The sequence below is a fragment of the Delphinus delphis genome, chromosome 16 (genome assembly GCF_949987515.2).
Source record: "Delphinus delphis chromosome 16, mDelDel1.2, whole genome shotgun sequence".
Taxonomy (NCBI): domain Eukaryota; kingdom Metazoa; phylum Chordata; class Mammalia; order Artiodactyla; family Delphinidae; genus Delphinus; species Delphinus delphis.
Window position 1 is genome coordinate 77,827,900 of NC_082698.1, and position 19,445 is coordinate 77,847,344.

Sequence of the window (19,445 nt, forward strand, 5' to 3'; positions counted from 1 at the left end):
AAAAAAAAAAAAAAAAAAAAGCACCACTGACGATTTTCAAGAGAATCGTGTTTATGATTAAAATTGCTTGTTTTATCAACTATTGTATAACTCTGCTTTACTAAAAAAGTGATTTGATTATCCAAGAATATCACTATTAATGATTACTGACTGATGTTTTTAAAGGAAGACTAAACAAAGCTTCAAATTTGTCTTGCTAAAAATTAACTTGGTATCAATATTATAAAGAGAGCAGGACCCAACCAGTCTATCTTCAGGCAAGACATCCTTTTTGAGACATGTAGTGTTCTAACTCTAGTTTAACAGATGTGAGGTATTGTGCAGTTTTGCTAATGAGCTTTGAGTGAGTAAACAGAGATAGGCTGGAAAGTACAAGTAGTAACTGAAGCACACGGTGACCCCAGGCAGCTTCTGTTTTTGTTTTTGTTTTTTTTTTTTTTTGTTTTGTGGTATGCGGGCCTCTCACTGTTGTGGCCTCTCCCGTTGCGGAGCACAGGCTCCGGACGCGCAGGCTCAGCGGCCATGGCCCACGGGCCCAGCCGCTCCGCGGCACGCAGGATCCTCCCGGACCGGGGCACGAAGCCGTGTCCCCTGCATCGGCAGGCGGACTCTCAACCACTGTGCCACCAGGAAAGCCCCGCCCCAGGAAGCTTCTGGAAGGATGTACCTCAAAAGGTGAACAATGGAATGTGACAAGCGATTCTCAAGCTTTTGGTACATTTCTGTTGTATCTGAAGTTTAAAATAACAGTCTTTTATAATCAGAAAACAATAGATGTATTTTGGAAAAGGACAATTAAAATAATATGTTAAAATCTGACATCTGATATCTGAACAAAGTAAAAGTTTTATAAAACATTACAAAAATGTTTTTAAACTACCCAGTTTTGTTGAGGCTTCTTTAAAAAGTTCCTATCCACAGCATACCAACTACACACGAAAGAAAGCAACTCTCTAACTCAGTAACACTGATGGTTTTTGGCATCTGGATAAGTATTTATTTCCAAAAAGTGGATTAAAGCTACCTCAGTTACTCAAAGTAACAGAAGTTGTATAGATGTGCTACATTACTGGGATGCTTAAAGATCATTTCCAAACTTATCTAAAAATCCTGTTCTTTCTTTATTTTTAAAGCTCTGGAAGACAATTCCTAAATAAATTCTAGTTAGATTAGCATGTACCTAAGGGTAAAAATATAACTGAAATTATTCTTACCTGGTGCTGCACATCAGAATTTGTTGGGCAGTTCAAACTAATTGGATCACACTCCTCTGCTAGGGATTAAAAAAAAAAAAGATGCAAGCTTGATAAAGAAAGCACATACTCCGTGGTTGTAAGGCCTAAAATTAAGACTCAATATTATGTGCTGTTTACATCTGGTAAAACCAGGAGGACCCTGAATGGCCCAGCTTCAAGTTCCCCTCCCCGCTCTGCTCCTGTGGATAAGACCGCCAGCTAAACAACGCTCCTTTTCAAGGGGACCAGGCACAGTCCCTGCTTATCCCTGAGCAGTGGGTTTCAGTTCCCTGCCAGACCACTGAATTATTCAGACAAGTCATCATATCCTTCCCTGGGAACCAGGGGTCACACACCCTCTTGACAGGACAGTGCTTGTCACCCACAGCCCCTGGTTGTTCACTCTGTTCCCAAGTGCATCCCCCATGAGACCCTGCATGGGGTGCAGCGTTCTCCCTCCCCAGGCGGTGAATATCCGTGACTCACAAGCTACTGTCAATCTCATCTGCCCAGTGTCAGGTGTCCTGTGTGTGGCCATCCCCATAACCCCAGGGCAGGATCCCTCCCTCACCAACAGGGTGAAGAGGAGGTAGTCCAAACACGTTCCCCTCTGATAACCTTACATCAGATTCCATGGTGTTCACTGTTTGACAGTTTACTAAATCTCTCAGAGAGCAGAGTGGGATTATACTTGTCTTGATAGCTCACCCTCCTAAAAGTCAAACCGAAACCATTTCAGTTCTATGGTTAAAGTGGGGATTGCCAGTGAAAGTCAAAGGAACATGATAGGCATGCGAAATGTCTAACACCTTTCGGAATTAACTGGTAGGAAGGAAATTCCATCCTTAGGTTGTCTTACATATGTGTTAACTTCACAGTTCCCCAACTTGTGGTGAAGATTGTACAAATGCATTAAAAACTGATTTTGTTCCATCAGATTTTAATCTTTAACCACAGAATTCAACATCCCACTCTAACCTTGAAAATCGCCAGTAATATATTATGTTATGAAAGAAATGTTTAGTGGCATGTAAAATTTTAGAGTTAATAAAGCCCTTAATAGAGAATCATTTAATTCAAGGTTCAAAAGTTAGGACTGAGTGACAGATTAATTCATCTATTTATTTTTACATTCCTTAACATTCATTGACCTATTATAGGCTGGGCTGATAGATTTATTCATATAAGGGGCTATATTTATTACTGCCTACACAATTCTGACTAAAGGCCATTTTTTCCTTAACATTATTATCTGCAAAATTTAAACTAAAAGCACGGTCTCTTATTAAGATTCCATATGGTATCTTTTTAAGCTGGAGCAGTAGAGAGCTTACCTAGCCTTCTGTTTCTCAAGACAGTCCCAGCTCTCTTGCACCAGAATCACCTGGGCTGCCTGTTAACAATGCAGATTGCTGGGCTCCACTCCAGACCTTCTGAATTGGAATCTCAGGGACCCCAGAAATCTGACACCTAACAAGCACCCCACAGAATTCAGATGCACACTGATTTTTCACAGCAAAAAGTCACAGACATGTGACTTCAGTCATACTAATTCTCACAATGGCCAGTGTCATAATTGTTAACCCAGCATTACTGGACAAGTGGGGCTTTTTATTTCCCAACGCAATGTTAGCCTGAAATTAAAAAGCAACTTTTCTTACATGGTCCCCCAAGCACCCCTCTCCCTCCCCGCTACCCTCCATAAAAGAAAACACCTTCGGGGTTTCCCTGGTGGCGCAGTGGTTGAGAGTCCGCCTGCTGATGCAGGGGACACGGGTTCGTGCCCTGGTCCGGGAAGATCCCACATGCCGTGGAGTGGCTGGGCCTGTGAGCCATGGCCGCTGAGCCTGCGCGTCCAGAGCCTGTGCTCCGCAACGGGAGAGGCCACAACAGTGAGAGGCCCGCATACCGCGCAAAAAAAAAAAAAAAAAAAAGACACCTTCTCAGAATGGCCACCTTTTATGTGTGTCATAATTCGGGGAGGGGTTGGTTTGCTAAAACAGGAAACTGTCAGGACTCTCCGTCATGGCTGGGTGGAAGGCAGTGAACTTGTGGAATGAGCGGGACCAGGTCACGGTAAATCTTGCAGGAAGGAGGGGTTTTTAGTTTCATGTTACAACAAGGAAACCTATCAGCAAGATACCGTCGGTCAACCGGCAAGATGAGAAATCGTCTAAAATACAACACATTGGCCTGCTAGTTTTCGGGCAGACATTTTTACTTAGGAATTATTTTGGTGATCTCCTGAGTACTTGTTTATTTTCTCCTTTTTCAAACGGAACTACTACTTCTACATTTAGTTAACGAATTATTCCAAATATCATCCATACTTAAGTTCAAATTTCTCAAAATAATTAACAATAAAATCAGTCTAATTCTCTTTAACTTTACATCCGTTATTTAAATTTTTTGAATGGAAGGGCAGTAATGCCAGACAAGATGAAGATGGTAAAATCTTGATTGCTTTATGATGTAGTTATGTGCAATTTCCCCTCACTAGGAATAGTGCCTCAAAAATCAGAATTCTTTTTCCAAAGACATTTTTCTCTCAAAATATGAAGAGTCACATTCCCTTCAGAACCCTCAAGCCAGCAGTTTCTACGAGATACAGGAATTCTGTGATATAAGATAAACCCCAATCTTAAATTAGCCCTGAGTTTGGTGCCTACAGATCCTCACAGAGCACCTGTCATAACAGAAGCCTGATAGAATGAACCTCCCAAATCTCTAAAATCAGGGGAGGCAGAAGCTACACATTTGTTCCCGACAAGAAAACAGGTATAATAACACGTTTCACCTCAAAAACGTGCTGATCGTTGAAATCACACTAGAGTCCCACAGTTGATTTATGGGTAAAAGCACATTATCGAGAGCCACTCTAGTGTGGACCGTGTTAAGGGACTATGGTGTACTGTCCAGGGGAAAAGCAGGAGTATACTAGGATTATAATGAAGACTTTTTGAAACATGCTCATTTTCTTAAGAAAATACATTTTGAGGACTTTTAAAATCATATGGAAATGGTTCAAGCTAATTACAAATGACTCCTCTATTAAATATAGTATAGCCCCCCTAGAATTCACTTAAGTGTCAGAGTCTGAATTGTTCTTCATATAATTAGATTACATTTACTTTTTTAAAAAATAAATTTATTTATCCATTTTTATTTTTGGCTGTGATGGGTCTTCGTTGCTGCGTGCGGGCTTTCTCTAGTTGCGGCGAGCGGGGGCTCCTCTCCGTTGCAGTGCACGGGCTTCTCATTGCGGTGGTTTCTCTTGTTGCGGAGCATGGGCTCTAGAGCGCAGGCTCAGTAGTTGTGGTTCGCGGGCTCTAGAGCGCAGGCTCAGTAGTTGTGCTGCACGGGCTTAGTTGCTCCGCAGCATATGGGATCTTCCCGGACTAGGGCTCCAACCCGTGTCCCCTGCACTGGCAGGTGGATTCTTAACCACTGTACCACCAGGGAGGCCTACATTTACTTTTAAGCTGTAAATTAGTCTCTTCACTAATTATATGTGGGCTTTGTTTCCCTAAAAACAACTTCAGTGAGAAAATTACCATAAGCATTTAACGATGATACTGGCTCCATTATGGTATGTTTGAAAAAAATACTGCAGACATTAAATTGTTATTAAATGCAAATGTTGGATATTACATAGAAGACGATGTATTTCTTGGAGATAAGAAATTATGTGCTTAATAACACTTCCCCTCTCCCCCTCATGAATAAGGACAGAGGAAAGATCTGGAGTTACTTGTCAACTCACCACCATTTTAATTAATTTTAATTAAGGTTTTGTAAAACTCAAATTCTAGGAGAAACCCAACGGTACAGATACTGTATTATCAGGCTGCTAAGCAACAATCTTCTCTTAAAACAGAAAATCATGTTCAAGAGTGATAGAAAAGGTCTTCGAATAGTTGCTGCGGCCCAGTCTACCTAAAACGGTGGTTCCACTCTTGCCTCTCCACTACAAAAGCTTTCAACAGTCCTCTACCCTGATGGCTCACGATTCTTTTGCCAGATTTCCCTCCACACCTGTCAGATGCTTGTTGGGAGTCAGGTGCTGTTCCAGTCTCGTTTCGTTGAATTCTCACAAGCACCCTGGGAGGTCGGTGTAATACTTTCCTCTCTGCACTGCAGACTGGACACTGGGACCCTGAGCCATGAGGTCAACTGCTGAGTCCTCTCAGAGCTGGCGGTCTGGCTGCAGCTCGGTGTCTCTTACCTGTCTCCTACACGTGGCACACCACATCCTTTTTTTTAATATAAATTTATTTATTTATTTATTTGGTTTTGTTGGGTCTGCTTTTCTTCTCTAGTTGCGGCGAGCGGGAGCCACTCTTCATCGCGGTGCGCGGGCCTCTCACTGTCGCGGCCTCTCTTGTTGTGGAGCACAGGCTCCAGACGCGCAGGCTCAGTAGCTGTGGCTCACGGGCCCAGCTGCTCCGCGGCATGAGGGATCTTCCCAGACCAGGGCTCGAACCCGTGTCCCCTGCGTTGGCAGGCAGATTCTCAACCACTGCGCCACCAGGGAAGCCCCCACGCCACATTCTTGAAGCTTCTTAGGAAGGCTCTCAAAGGGAGGTCTGTGTCCCACCCCCTCAGGTTTGCATTAAAAACACAGGTTTCTGGGCCTGACCCCAGACCCACCACATCATGATTTTGGAGTAGCAAAGCCCAGAATCTGCATTTTAAACTAGCTCCCCAGGTAATTCTTCACTGCACCCTAAAAATCCAAGGAACACGGCCCAAGACTGCCTCCGATTCGTCCTGGTGGCCTGGCTTGCACCTTCCACTTTCTTGCTGAACTAGGCAATCACAGCTTGGGGAATTCAGGACACTGAGAAGTCATTCGTGGAGAGGGGAAAGGGCAAAGTGTGCTTGGGAGAAGCCTCCCCTAGTACAGCCAGGATTTGGGCTCAAACCTGGCCTTCAGCCTCTTTTCCCTACACCACTGCCATTCCTGGGACGTGCACAGGGGGCAAAAGGAATGAAACTCTAATGATGCCATTTCAGAGAGCAGGAAGAAGAGTCTGGTGAGTAGAGAATGAAGGAGGGGGACTTGGCAGAACTACAGACTTAACCACAGGTGGGCCCTGCGAGGGAGCTCCCAACCCTGCAACCCAGTGACCCTGTGATACCCATCACCACAAGGGCTGCTGGGGAACCCCACAGCAGGCTGTGCCGGGAAGTCCTTCCTCTCCAGGAAGCCAGGGTGTCCCTGCCATCTCTGAAGCGGCTCAGATCTGATTGCTCCCCACCCCTCCTCTCTGGCGGGTCAGCAGAGCGCAAGGTAAACGCTTCAGTGCGATAAGCGGCAGCTCAGCCTCCATACTGGATACAGCCTTGGAGGCTGCCCAGGGGAAATTAGGAAAGGCTCAGGCCTTTATGGTCTGCACCACGCCTGAGACATTCGCCTGTGGATCATAAAAGCAAGCTCTTTTTGCTGTGGGGTCTGACAGCATCCCTTGCCCCTTGTCTGCTAACAGAACCCTCTTTCCTGTGGTTTGAGTACAACTGACTTCATGCCCTCCGCCCCCCACCCTCCAACCTCAAGGCTCAGACCTGGTCACCCCTCCATCCTCCAACGACAGCAGCTGATACAGGGATGGCCACATGACCAAACTGCTCCTTTCACGATTTGCCCCTAAAATTGTGTCACGTGTGCTGCGGGAAAGGCTCCCTCTTGCCCCGGCATCTTTAGCTGCACCAAGTAAAGCTGGAGGTGTCAGAGACTATCTTTCCCACCAAGTGGGGAAAGCCTGCTCGAGTATGGAGCCAACACAGAAGACAGAGCCATTGTGGGGGGAGTGGGGGGCTGAGCCTGAGACATCGTTTAAATGCTTGGATTTAGCAGCACCCAAAGACTCTAAGCCACCAGGTCCCGCCCCCCTTTTTAAACTAATTTGAGCTACATTTCTGACACTTGCAACCCACAGTCCTGGCTTTCTTCATTTTATGCATGTTAAAAAACACCATAGTAATTTGATGTCTAATTTGCTATAAAATAATTTCTACATTTTAATAAGAAAATTCATACCAGAAAAGGTCAAATCATGCACTAAATTATCAGTATGTTTCTGTTTTACAATTTTAAAAAATGAAAAATTACTTTGACTAGTGCTTTGTTCAAGATATGAAAGTAATCACAAGTTTAAATTGCTACTTTAACTGTACATACCTTTAGGGAGTCCCGTGTCTTGAATGGGATATTTGTCTGACTGTAGAGACCAACAAAAGAGGAGTGTTATTTTTAAACACCATAGTCAGTTATAAGATCAAAGTGAAGAGAAAGCTTTGTCTTGGGAAAGTCATGATTTTAATTTAAATCCTTGCAAGTTTTTAGCCTTGGATTTATCAATATGCCTGACCCATTGCTTGCTTTCATTCTCAATTTTATAGAAATGAAACCAAGGTGGATGAGAAGTTAATGCTGGAACATGAAACAGAAGAAGCCTTCAGCTCTGACCACTAAACCACACTTCCTCTCTTTTCTGCAGTGCTCTTCTATTTCCTGCAGCTCAAAATTGAGGGACATTTCTGTTAGTGAATTATGGGGACAGATCCATCTCTTCTCACCATTTCTGTGACATTCATTCGGGCCAATAAGCATGTGTCCTGGGCAGTACTCACAATTGGAGAGCTCTGTCACGGGTTGACTAGGACAGGAGTCAAAAGGTAACTATCCCATTAATTGCACGAAGATCTACAAATTAGTTACCCATTATGCACAATTATGCACAATTCCCCAATGGTTTAGTTGAGGGCAGTACTGTTACAAGGAATTCAAAATAGCAAATGCTCTTATAATCACATATTTCTTTGTTGGTACCGACAAATATGCAGGTATCTAAGCTTCTGGAAGCTTCTACTGCAGATTATACAATGTAGTCATTTTCTAAAGACTTCCATGAGAGGAGTGGGGATGCACCCAATCTCCCTAGCCTGTCCTCTGACCCCGGCTCAGTTCCCACCATCATCTGCATCTGGGCCTTTGGGTCTATAGTCCTCCAGCCTAAAAAAAAATAGCTGTACCTCCCAACTCTCCTGTAAGTCTCATCACTATCTTCCTTGGACAGAGGAGGAAAAGAAACAAATGTGGAACCAGGGATTCTGTTTTAAACGCCTTTCCTTGGAGTTTCTTTGGAGCTAGGCAGTAAAGTTTCAGAACCTTCTAGAAGCCTCCAACCCCTTTCCACAAAAGAAATCAATCAATCGTCTTTACGGTATCAGTTCAACCTGTGAAGGGGCTGGAGTCTAAGGTCAGACACACTGGTGGTCAAGCGTGTCTACATGACTGAGCCCCAATAACACTCTGGACCCCAAGCGTGGGGTGAGCTTCCCTGGTTGTCAATACTCTGTGTGTATCATCAAACATCATTCCTGAGACAAGTAAACACAACGTCACTGACAGAGGGTAGCTGAAAGCTCCATGCTTGCAACTTTCCTGGGCCCTGTCCTATGCCCCTCTTCCTTTGGCTGACTTTAATCTGAATACTTTTGCTGTAATAAACCACAATCCTGAGTGAAAAAAGAAATCAATCAATCAATCAATCATCAATCACAGGGAACTTAAAAATCAAATACTTTTCCCCCAGACTAAATCCTTCTCCATACTCTGCTCCCCAGAGCATGGAAAACACATCTGTACCATAGTGCTTCTCGGGCTCTTTTCAAAGTATTTGTCTATTTCCTCAGATAGACTGTGAGTGTTTCAAGAGAAGGGACCATGATCTGTGCATCCCCAGATTTTGACTCTGTTCAGACTACATGAACGAACAAGTGCAGGTTTCCTGGAGAGACTGACAGTTGAGATGGGCCTAGAGAATGCCCAGGACTCAGAGGACCGCGAGAAAGGAGCATGGTGATTGCAGATGTTGGGCACGGAGGAGCAAGGCCAGGTGGTTGGAAGATGGGCCAGCCTGTAGGATGGATGCATGCTGGAGGTGGAAAAGGAAGACAGGGTTGGACACGAAATAATGGAGCCAGTTTCCATGGAAGACCCTGCAAAGGAGGCAAAGGGATTTGGGAAGGCTGCCATTCTAGGATCTCGGGAAGCTTGGCTCATTTAACACTGCTGCCTGCTTCGTGCCCCACTCTGCATATGGGAAGACGGTCAGCACAGCCTCGCAGGAAGTCAGGCAAGCAAATAATTCCCACACAATGCGATAAAAAGTAGGGACCATGGGGCTTCCCTGGTGGTGCAGTGGTTGAGAGTCCGCCTGCCGATGCAGGGGACACGGGTTTGTGCCCCGGTCCGGGAAGATCCCACATGCCGCGGAGCGGCTGGGCCCGTGAGCCATGGCCGCTGAGCCTGCGCGTCCGGAGCCTGTGCTCCGCAATGGGAGAGGCCACAACAGTGAGAGGCCCCGCGTACCGCAAAAAAAAAAAAAAAAAGAAAAAAGAAAAAAGTAGGGACTATGGATAAGGCAGCACCCGAAGGCCCCAAGGCTGAGAAGCCTTCCCAGATAAGGAACACCTGGGCTGAGTGGCGGGTTGCATAGGAGTTCATTATGTGAGGAAGCAGGGAGGGGCCAGCACTATGGGTATCCCAGGACGGGGGGTGGGGAGGGCGTGGGGCATTTGTGGAGCAGCAAATAGCTACACACAACTGGCTCATCAGGGGGATGTTGAGACATGGTCATGGAGGACCTCATCTGCCATGTCAAGGACCATGTATTTAATCCTGGAAGGAATGTTATAGTTGAAATGTGTCCCCTCCAAAAATACCTCGAAGTCCTAACCCCCAGTACCTCAGACTGTGACCTCATTGGAAATAGGGTCATTGTAGATAGAATTACTTAAGATGAGGTTATACTGGTGTAGGGTAGGCCCTTAATCCAACAGGACAGACGTCCTTGTAAGAGGAGAAGAGATAACAAGACACAGACACACGGGGAGAAGACGGCCACGTGCCACCAAAGGAAGAGAATGGAGCGAAGCAGCTACAAGCCAGGGGACACCAAGAACTACCAACGACCATCAGAAGCCAGAAGAGGGACTACCCTGGCGGCGCAGTGGTTAAGAATCCGCCTGCCAATGCAAGAGACACCGGTTCTAGCCCTGGTCTGGGAAGATCCCACGTGCCACGAAGCAACCAAGCCCGTGCGCCACAACTACTGAGCCTGCGCTCTAGGGCCCACAAGCCACAACTACTGAAGCCCGCATGCCTAGAGCCCGTGCTCTGCAACAAGAGAAGCCACCACAGTGAGAAGTCTGTGCACCGCAACAAAGAGTAGACCCTGCTTTCCGCAACTAGAGTAAGCCCACGTGAAACAACGAAGACCCAACACAGCCAAAAATAAATTTCAAAAATTAAAAGAAAAAAAAAGTGGTAACAGAGGTAAATCAACAGCGTATGCCCATCTGACACATGAGCAGGCCGCCTTTAACTTTAAGGTTGTCCTATTTTTTCTTTCGATCTCAAGTTAGATATGTTGATTTCTGAAGAATTGGTAATTAAAAATAGTATTAAAAGCAGACAAGCAGATGAAGACCTCACGTAACCTAAGAAGACCACTTCTGATATGTGCAAAATGAAAACAGAGTCTAACACCATTTTTAACCTGGAGAAACCCCAAGTTTATTATGTCACAGAGAAATATCATGAGAAAGAAATTTATCTTGGAAAACCTTATTTTAGGGTTTCAAATTTCATGTAAGTACTAAGTAATAAAAAATATAAAGAAATAACAAAGGGGAAGAAGGAAAACCAGGAGTCATCACCATCACCATTAATGTAAAAGTTGTAACCTACCATATTAAGGGATATAGTGCTAGGGTCTGTGTCTTCCACTGGCTCCTTTGTCAAATGATCTGTAAAGAGAACAAATAGAGAGCATTTTCTTTAACTCAGAAGCACAGTGTGTCCTTTGATAACTGTCTTCATATAGACACAAGCTACCCCAATCAGTTTGGAGAAAAGCTTACTTTCAGTCATTAGTGGAGACAAAATAAGAAGGAATGGGTTCAGGCTGCATCAAGAAAGTGATGATGACGAATAAACTACATTAAAAAATATTTTGGAACAGTTTACTTATAAATATCTACAAATACTCAGAGGTATATAAACAACTACAAATTAGGTGAACGTGATATTAATGACTCTTTTGCAGACTGGATTTTGAGACAGGCTGGGACCTGGGACCCTTTACTGGAGCGCTTGCACCTGGACAAACATCTCCTCAAGCAACAGAGTACAAAGAAACTATAAAAGACTAAAAATAACTGCATGCAAGTGCCGTTGGGCAAATTATGAACAACATACAGAAAAGAATACAAAAAGGGCACAAACCAACTGCCATTTCTGAGGTGCCGGGAGCAAAAGCAGGGTACTGCACGTGACCCCTGCACACAGCACCACCAAGAGGGTGGGCAGGCCACCTAAGCCACACCTCAGGCCCGACCCACCAATCCGCTCCCACCCTCACCCCAGCTCACCGCGCCCCCCCAGGACAGCAAGCAAGGGCTCCTGTTTCTTGTTTTTACCTCTCATGCTGCAGCACGAGTCCCAATAAAGCATTGCCTGAGTTTCTCGTCTGGTCTCTTATCAATTTCTATTGATTAAAGAGTCCAAGGACCCAGGTCGGCAACGATCTGATTATAACTTTGAGCAAGAAAATTAGAAAAAAAAGCTCCCCCTTTCCAAGACACTTTACGAAACATCTGCCAGAAAACTATCTTGCTCGACAACCACATCTGTCTGAATGGGATCCTCGGTATTTTGTGCAGTCACCACACGACCTGCAAAGCCCTAAGTGGCCAGCCTTGGGCCAATCGAGATTCAGCTTTCATTTTGCTCCCAAATCTTCATTAAGTACATACTGTGGCCCAGGCACTAGGTCCTGGGAATGCCTTGGGGGATCCAAACCAACAAAACAGGTCCACTTATGGAGATCATTTGTTTGTTCTCCCCAGATGTTTCCCATCCGAGAATGTGTCCAGACTTCTCACATTTCTCTCCCCGCAGGTGTTGACAATGCCCAAAGGAGAAGCAGTGTGAAGGGAACATCTCTTTGTTTTATGACAGGCTACAGTCACTGGAGAGATTAAAGGAGGTGGCCCAGAGGAGCGGGGGCAAAAGGAGAGAGTTTTTGCCAGTGTCCCCCCATGGAGCAGGGGACAGACACTGCAGCTCCACGAGTGGGGACTGTGCCGTGGTCCTTAGCAGAGCCCAGAGGTGGCAAGACCACAGCAGGGAATGCACGGAGGGGGCTAACCCCTGGGTCCCAGGGTTCCCAGCCCCACAGAGAAACAAACCCGCGATTTGGGTCTGCAAGAGAAACAGAGAGCTCCTGGACCTCAAGAGTCTTCTCAGACTTGGACAACAAGGACATCAAGCCCACCCGGATGCACTAAAAATTCAAGGCCCCGCTTTTTCCAAGCACCACATCATCCTCTTAGGTTCCTATATGACCCTAAGGAAGGGGCCAGGCCCCAGTTTGGACTGAAATGGAATTTCCTGCCAGCCCAGTAGATGACAGACTCAGACCTGGATTTAAGTCAATGTAAAGAAAATAAGAACAAGTTGTGTTGCTAACTCCACCCTGAGTTTACAGAACTCCTGCTGCCCAAGGAAAGGAGAAGGCAATTATCATACAGAGCATTTGGTGTTAAGACAGTAGAAATGCAGAATGATATGGAAACACAGGAGGAACACAAGCCTAGCCTGGGGTGTCTGGTGGGGAGTGAAGAGAGGGTAGAGAGGAGACGACACGAGTCCAGAAGGATGAGTTGAAGCTAGCCAGGAGAAGTCAGGGAGGGAAAAGCATTCTAAGCAGAGGGAACAGCATAGGCGAAGGCCTAGAGATGAAAAAGAACGGGACACATGAGCATACTTCAAATAGATCCAGCTGGACACCTGCATTTGGCTTTCCAGTTTTTCCTTTCTATCCTTCTCATGTCTAGCTCCTGGCTGGGGAGCGGGTAGTAGAAGCCACCATGAGTAGCCTCCAGTCCTTTCTTTCCCTCCTATCACAGCCTAGTCTCAACCGCTTAATTTTCACCAAAGTGTATCTGGATGATAAAACTTTTTTTTTTGGCCACGCGGCCTTGTGGGATCTTAGTTCCCTAACCAGGGATTGGACCTGGGCCTTCAGCAGTGAGAGCGTGTTGTCCTAACCACTGGACCACCAGGGCATTTCCTGGATGATAATACTTTACAAGCTTACCTCCACTAGGGGAGTGGAATTTTAATAGGAATCCTGTGCAGCTACTGCCCACCAAGTCTATGACAAGTTAGGCCTGTTTCCTACAGAGACATTAGTACGCGAGGAAGGAAAAAGATGAAGAGGAAGAAAATGGAGGAGATAGCTGGGAAAGGCAGAATTACCCCCAAAAGCAGCAGTGAGAATGCAAACAGGACAGTTAAAGGGAAGGCACACAGGGCCTGGGAGCAGAAGGCTTGGGTCCTCACCGCCACACCGCTGAGACCTAGTGGCCTGACCTTGAATGAGTCTAGCTGTATGACCTTGGATGACTCATGTTAAGTGTTCCCGGCCTCTGGCTCTTCCTCTGTAACAGGAGCGGGTCCACGTGGCTGGTTCCCACACCCAGCTGATCATCATTATTCTGGTCAGGTCAGGTTTGGGAACGACTCCCCCTGAGAATCTGTGCCTCAGAGGGTGATGGGGTGAACAGGACCACAAGTGTTTGGAGGCCCAAAGTCTCTTGCTTTGGTCTGAAACCTCTGAGAATAGATGGAATTTAAGATGGGAAGGGCACAGAGAATTTAGGGGATTTTTTTGTTGTTTTCTGAAGCACAACAGCAAAGTGAGAGGGCAATGAGGAAAGGCTTAGGCGATCAGGAGAGGTTTAGGACCAGTCTTAGAGGCACGTTAAGGTCTTTTATTATTTTCATTCGCACGGTTGTGACTGTATCAGCTTCTGACGTAGCCCAGGCTGGGGATGAAGTTCTTCCTTACGTGTTATTGCCAAATCCGCTCACAGACCCAGGCCCACGCTGTCTCTCCACTTGTTCTACCTGATCCCGGGCCTTCCCCCGGCCCTCGCTGTAGTTCACGCAGAAACACCTTTGTTCTCCCAGGCCCGTGTTGTGTAGGTTATTTGGAGGAGGGCTGATCCTGGTTATTGGAGACTAGCCTAGAAGCAGTTGTCCTCAAGTATTTCTGAGAGCTCTTCGAGCCACGTGTTTACAACATTATTAGTATGAAATCAAATAGTTTACTCAGAAGCTTTAAAATGTTTATTTTTACAGGCCCCAGGTAACAGCAGGCTGGGCCTCTAGGCAAGGCTCTGATATCAGATGGGGCACGAAGAAGCCGAAACAGAAAGGGGGATCGTGCGAGCTCCGAGGTGGCAAGGCCGGCAGCTCAGCCAGGGGTGGGTGGGGACCTTCCTCCTGATGCTGGCTGTTGCTCTACTGTCCCAAAGCTGCCTCCATTCTCCTGGATTGGTGACTCTAAAGAAGGCAGAGGTCACCCCAAATTAGCTGGTAATTGATCAAAGGGGGTCTCACGATGGCAATGAGAATGATGTTTAATTCACATGAGCATCTTCTGGGGAGGTCCTCAAAAGGCCTGAGTGAAACCCATGGTGAGCTGATGCCGCTCAGCTGCTGGAAGGGCACCCGGCCTGGCTCCCGGAGGCCCCAGGGGACAGCAAGCAAGGCCAGCTGCAGTTACTTGTTTCTCTGGGCCTCAGGTGCCTCATCTGTAATATTCAGGGGGAGGGGGAACAGAGAGCCTCCACGTGCCCTTCCAGCTTTAAAAGTCCATGAGTGGTGAGAAGTAGGGGCCCCAAAGGTGAAAAGAGCATCTTCAGGTGAAGGTCACTCCAACACAGGAAGCCCAGTTACAATTAGAGCTCCCACTTACACAGTACCCCTCCCCGCCCACCCACCCCATCGCCCCACGCTGCCTGGTTTACACACAGCCCCGTTTCATCCTCACAGTAACCCTGAGAGAGGGCCAAGTGTCTCCTTTATCCATACTGAGTGCCCAAGGTCACAGGGCAAAGGAAGCAGCAGAATTTGGATCTGGGACTTTCTGACTTCAAAATCTACCCGTTTTCCACTGCCTTCGGGTTGCTTGAAGTGGTTCATGCGTTGACCACCTGATAACAGACTGTCCTGGGGGGATCTCTGTGTCCAAATTTTCCCTTCCTACGAGGGTACCAGTCACATTGGATGAGAGCTCCCTCTGATGACCTCCTTTTAACTTGACTGCTTCTGTAAAGACTTTATTCCCAAATCAGGTCACGTTCTGAGGTACTGGGGGTTAGGATGCCCACAAAATTTTTTGCGGGTGGGGAGCACAGTTCAACCCATAACAGTCCACTCTCTGGCCCCCAAATTCATGTCCTTCCCATGTGCAAAAGACATTCACCCGACATCCCCTAAAGCTTTCATCATTCCGGCATCAACTCTAAATGCAAAATCTCACCTACCCATCACCCACTCAAAGACCCAGCTCTCGTCAGCTCCTGAATCAGAATCCCCAGGAGCCCTGGAGACTGTGGGCTGCACCCGGCAGCCTCTCCACCAGGAACGATCTCAGATTGTCCAACACAGATGTGGGTACGCTGCCCAAGAGCAGCACGGTCACGTCCGGACCTCTCCCTTTATGAATCACATTAGATAAGGGCCAATAGTTCCTCAAGACAGTTCCTCAAAGGAAGTTCAAAGATCTCCTCTAAAGATGTCCTTTCAGAGAGACAAAGAGGGAAGCGTGTCAGAGCTTCCTGGCTTTCCCGATCATCAGGAAACAAAAGAGTGGGGCTTTTTGTGCATCTTAGTGAAAAAGTAAAGGCAATTCTTTGAACTCGGTGATTTCAGAGTTCATTTATTTTTCCTCTGTTATTATTTTTTGTACCCGAGCTTTTCTTTTGACCTACAGCTGTTTTCACTACTGATTTTAAGGAAGCCCTAGAGTCCTAACCGTATTCAGGATTACAGAAGCTCTCAGGGCAGCAGCGCTAACAGGCTGCTAAGTTTACCTTCTTCTCTGTCTGGCAGCAGCCCTGCTCTGTCATCCCTGCACCTCAGAGCAGGGGCTGAACAAGCTGAGAAAGGTCCAGGGATCAAGAAGGTGCACCTCTAGAGCGACTTCTCTAGATGATGGCCAAGCTGAGGGAGGGGGAGGGGAGGGAAGAGATGAACCAAGGGATGAAAGAGGAATGCAGACAAGGGGGAAATACTTGGGTGGAGAGAAGAAAACTTAGAGGCATTGTAAGAAACGGAAAGAAATGAAGTGGGCATTGGAAAAACCCACGGGACGGGGAAGGAGAAAGGGAGAAAGGAAAACCGCAGCCTGTCAGCACTCTCTGGTGGATGTGGCGAATGAACTGGCTGGTCCAGCCTTTCAGATAAGGGTGCTGCTCGAAGTAGTTCCCCCTTCAGTCCTGGTTTCTGCTCCCGGTGCTACTGGAGTTTGCAAGAAGGACAGGGTGCCACATCAGACCCGTCCAAGCGCGGAGGAGGGTTGCATGAGGGGTGAGATGCCACCTAAGGGGCTGTCCTGGGCCGGTCTCTAGGGCCAGGGCTCCCAGGGAGCAGCCCTGTGTGCAGTGCAAACAATACCCCGAGGATGAACAAAGGCAGAACGTACACTGATGTGCTCCCTGGCCAAGGGCACTTACTTAGCTCACTGCGATGAAGCAATGAACTGTACCATCTCCCCAACTCTCGCGACTTTCAAAGCCTCTTTCTTTGTTTCTGTCCTTAATATATGTATGAACATGAATCAGATTTTATTCACTTTCAACAGGCAATTCTGACTCATTCCACGACGGATGGTTTATTAGTGGTAGAGATGGAATGAGATGGTCACACTGTAACCAGCATGACTATTTTCCTGCCAGTGTAAATTTTCTCAGGGCAAGTTTTTTTAATTAAGTTCATACGGTATAATAATAGATACCCACCTTTGTTATATGCATGTGGATATACAAACATCTTTTTTTTTTTTAACTTTACAAGGTAAACCCAGTTAACATATCTAACTGAATCAGTTCCTAAGATGCCAACATGGGAAGAGCTTTTTCAGCCCACAGTTTGATGAATAGGTGGTTACATTTTATATCTTTCATTCATTTACTGAGATGATAAGTATTTAACCAGGGCTTACTAAGTGCTGGGTACTGGGCCAGGCGTTGGAGAAAAACGGTCAAGCAAAACAGACATGCCCTCTGTCCAAGAACTTATAGCCTAACGGGGGAGAGAGACGATAGTGAAATCTTCACAGCTAGAAAGGGTGACAGGTGCTGGAAGGGTGCACCAAGATTGTGTAACATGGAGCTGAATCTACATCAGTTTTGATCTGAAATCTGAAGGGTGGGCAGGAGGTAAATGGACTGGCGGGGGTTGGGGGGAGGTGAAGGGAGCCTTCCAGGCAGCAGAAACAACTTGTGCAAAGGCCAGGAGGCAGGTGGTCCAGGGCTCTCAAGGAAACAGAGGAGGCAGGGTGGCTGCAGTGCAGACGAAGAGAAAGAGCAGGCTTGCCGACTGAAGGGAGAGCTACAGGCCCATGTACAGAGTATGGACACCACTGAAAGACTGAGGATTTACTGGAAAGTCAGCGCAGGTTTCTGAGTAGAGGAATGGCGAGATCTAATCTTGTTTTTAAAAGGTCACTCTGGCCACTTTTAGGTGTACAGGTTGGTGGAAGGTGACAGTGTGTATGGAAATACCAGCTGGGAGGTGAGTGCAGGAAATCTGGTGAGACAGCATGGTAACTGGGTCTGGGGTAGAGACATGAAAATGCCACGTAACGAGTTTTACACATTATCACCACTTGTGGCTTCATTACAGAAATGGAAGGGATGTGTCCTGGAGGTTATAGAAATGATATGAGATGTTAGAAAGAGGAAGTCATTTTTTTGGTCATATTTCTGTCCAACCCTTTGTTTCTATATGCAAGTGTGGAGATATTATATATCTTTTTTTAAACTGGAAGAACCCTCATCTAATGGATAGAATTCCAGAGTGGGAATGGACATGAGAGTATCTTTCAGATGCCTGGAGATGTTCTTCAACATCGCTGCAAGTGAGAGGGAGATCTCTACTCAGGAGGTCTCTCCCCTCTTTGTAGGAAGCCAACAAAAGTCCACCTACAAGTTTGGGTTCTACCTCTCAAAGTCAAGGAGACAGGTTCTTTCCAAATGACACCCTCCTATCATCATATCCTCAGGTCTCTCATCCCGCCACATGTGCTGGGATTTCCTAGTCCCTCTGTTCCAGGTTGTGAGCTTCCATTTTGGCTGGGCCAAGCAGGCTAAGTAGCATCACCGGACTTCTAGATCCTGCAGTACTATTACTGTCATCTAAGATCCTATTAGCTGCCCTGGTGGCCGTATCACACTCTTGACTCACTGAGGCTTTTTATACGTGAAGCTGTGTTTCCCAGCACCCACCTCCTCTAGTGCCATTGATTTTGGGGGTCCCAAGCAGACCTTATATGTATCCCCATTCAGTGGGTCCCGATCAAGATCTTTTTGAATCTCCTTCCCCATGATCATTTAATGAGATGCGAAACCACTGTTAGTAAAATCTAGCTTAACACCTCTTGGCATCTTGCCAATTACATTTTCAGAAGAGGAAGTGGATGCAGAGGTGAGAGCTGGGGGGCAGGGGTAGGATTTCTCCCTTAATTTCCCCTTCTGTTTTTCCAAACAATGCATATGGGGGAGGAGAAGGATATCCAAACCATTTACTTATCTTCCATCTCCCATGGATAAAATGTTTACCATTCCTCACTTAAAGAAGAACCACTTGAAGGAGAATTTAGATCTTTCTTAAAATCTCCAGGAAACTCTCCCAGACCCAGCACATCACAAGGCCAAGTTAGCAATCTTCTGACCCACCTCCAGATACTTTCTATCTCATTCTCCTAACTGCTCAAGCCCCAAATGAACAATAAAATATTCAAGCTCCGGCCCTGCCCAAGCCCAAGAAATAAAATAGGGAACACGTGTCTCTAAGCAGGTATCTGTGGTTCTGTATATCTGGCTCTCTCCCTAGCCTTTCCAGCCTCAACAAAACTAGAAAAAGCCCCAGTGTGCTCTGGGGGATACATCATTCATTCATTCACATGTTCGACAAACATTCACTTTGGATCAGCCTAGGGTATGGGAGAGAAAGGACAGCGAATTCCTGAAAGGTGAAGTCGGAGGAAGATTTTCAATTCAAGTGAAATTAAAGAAAAATCGAGAGCCTGGTCTCAGGAACAGGCACAGTATTCTACGGTTTTTCAA

General features: G+C 46.3%; 1 protein-coding gene across 2 annotated transcripts in view; it reads right to left on the bottom strand.

Annotated features, from left to right (window-relative positions):
• Positions 1–19,445, bottom strand: part of EDARADD (EDAR associated via death domain) — a 55,351-nt gene that overhangs the window by 34,716 nt on the left and 1,190 nt on the right. The window contains exons 3-5 of one of the 2 annotated variants that reach the window (XM_060035018.1): positions 10,993–11,051; positions 7,417–7,456; positions 1,215–1,273 (exon numbers count right to left, since the gene is read on the bottom strand). In XM_060035018.1, the coding sequence (XP_059891001.1) occupies positions 1,215–1,273; positions 7,417–7,456; positions 10,993–11,051 (158 nt within the window). The remainder of the gene's footprint in view (positions 1–1,214; positions 1,274–7,416; positions 7,457–10,992; positions 11,052–19,445) is intronic. The other variant, XM_060035019.1, reaches the window with a different exon arrangement.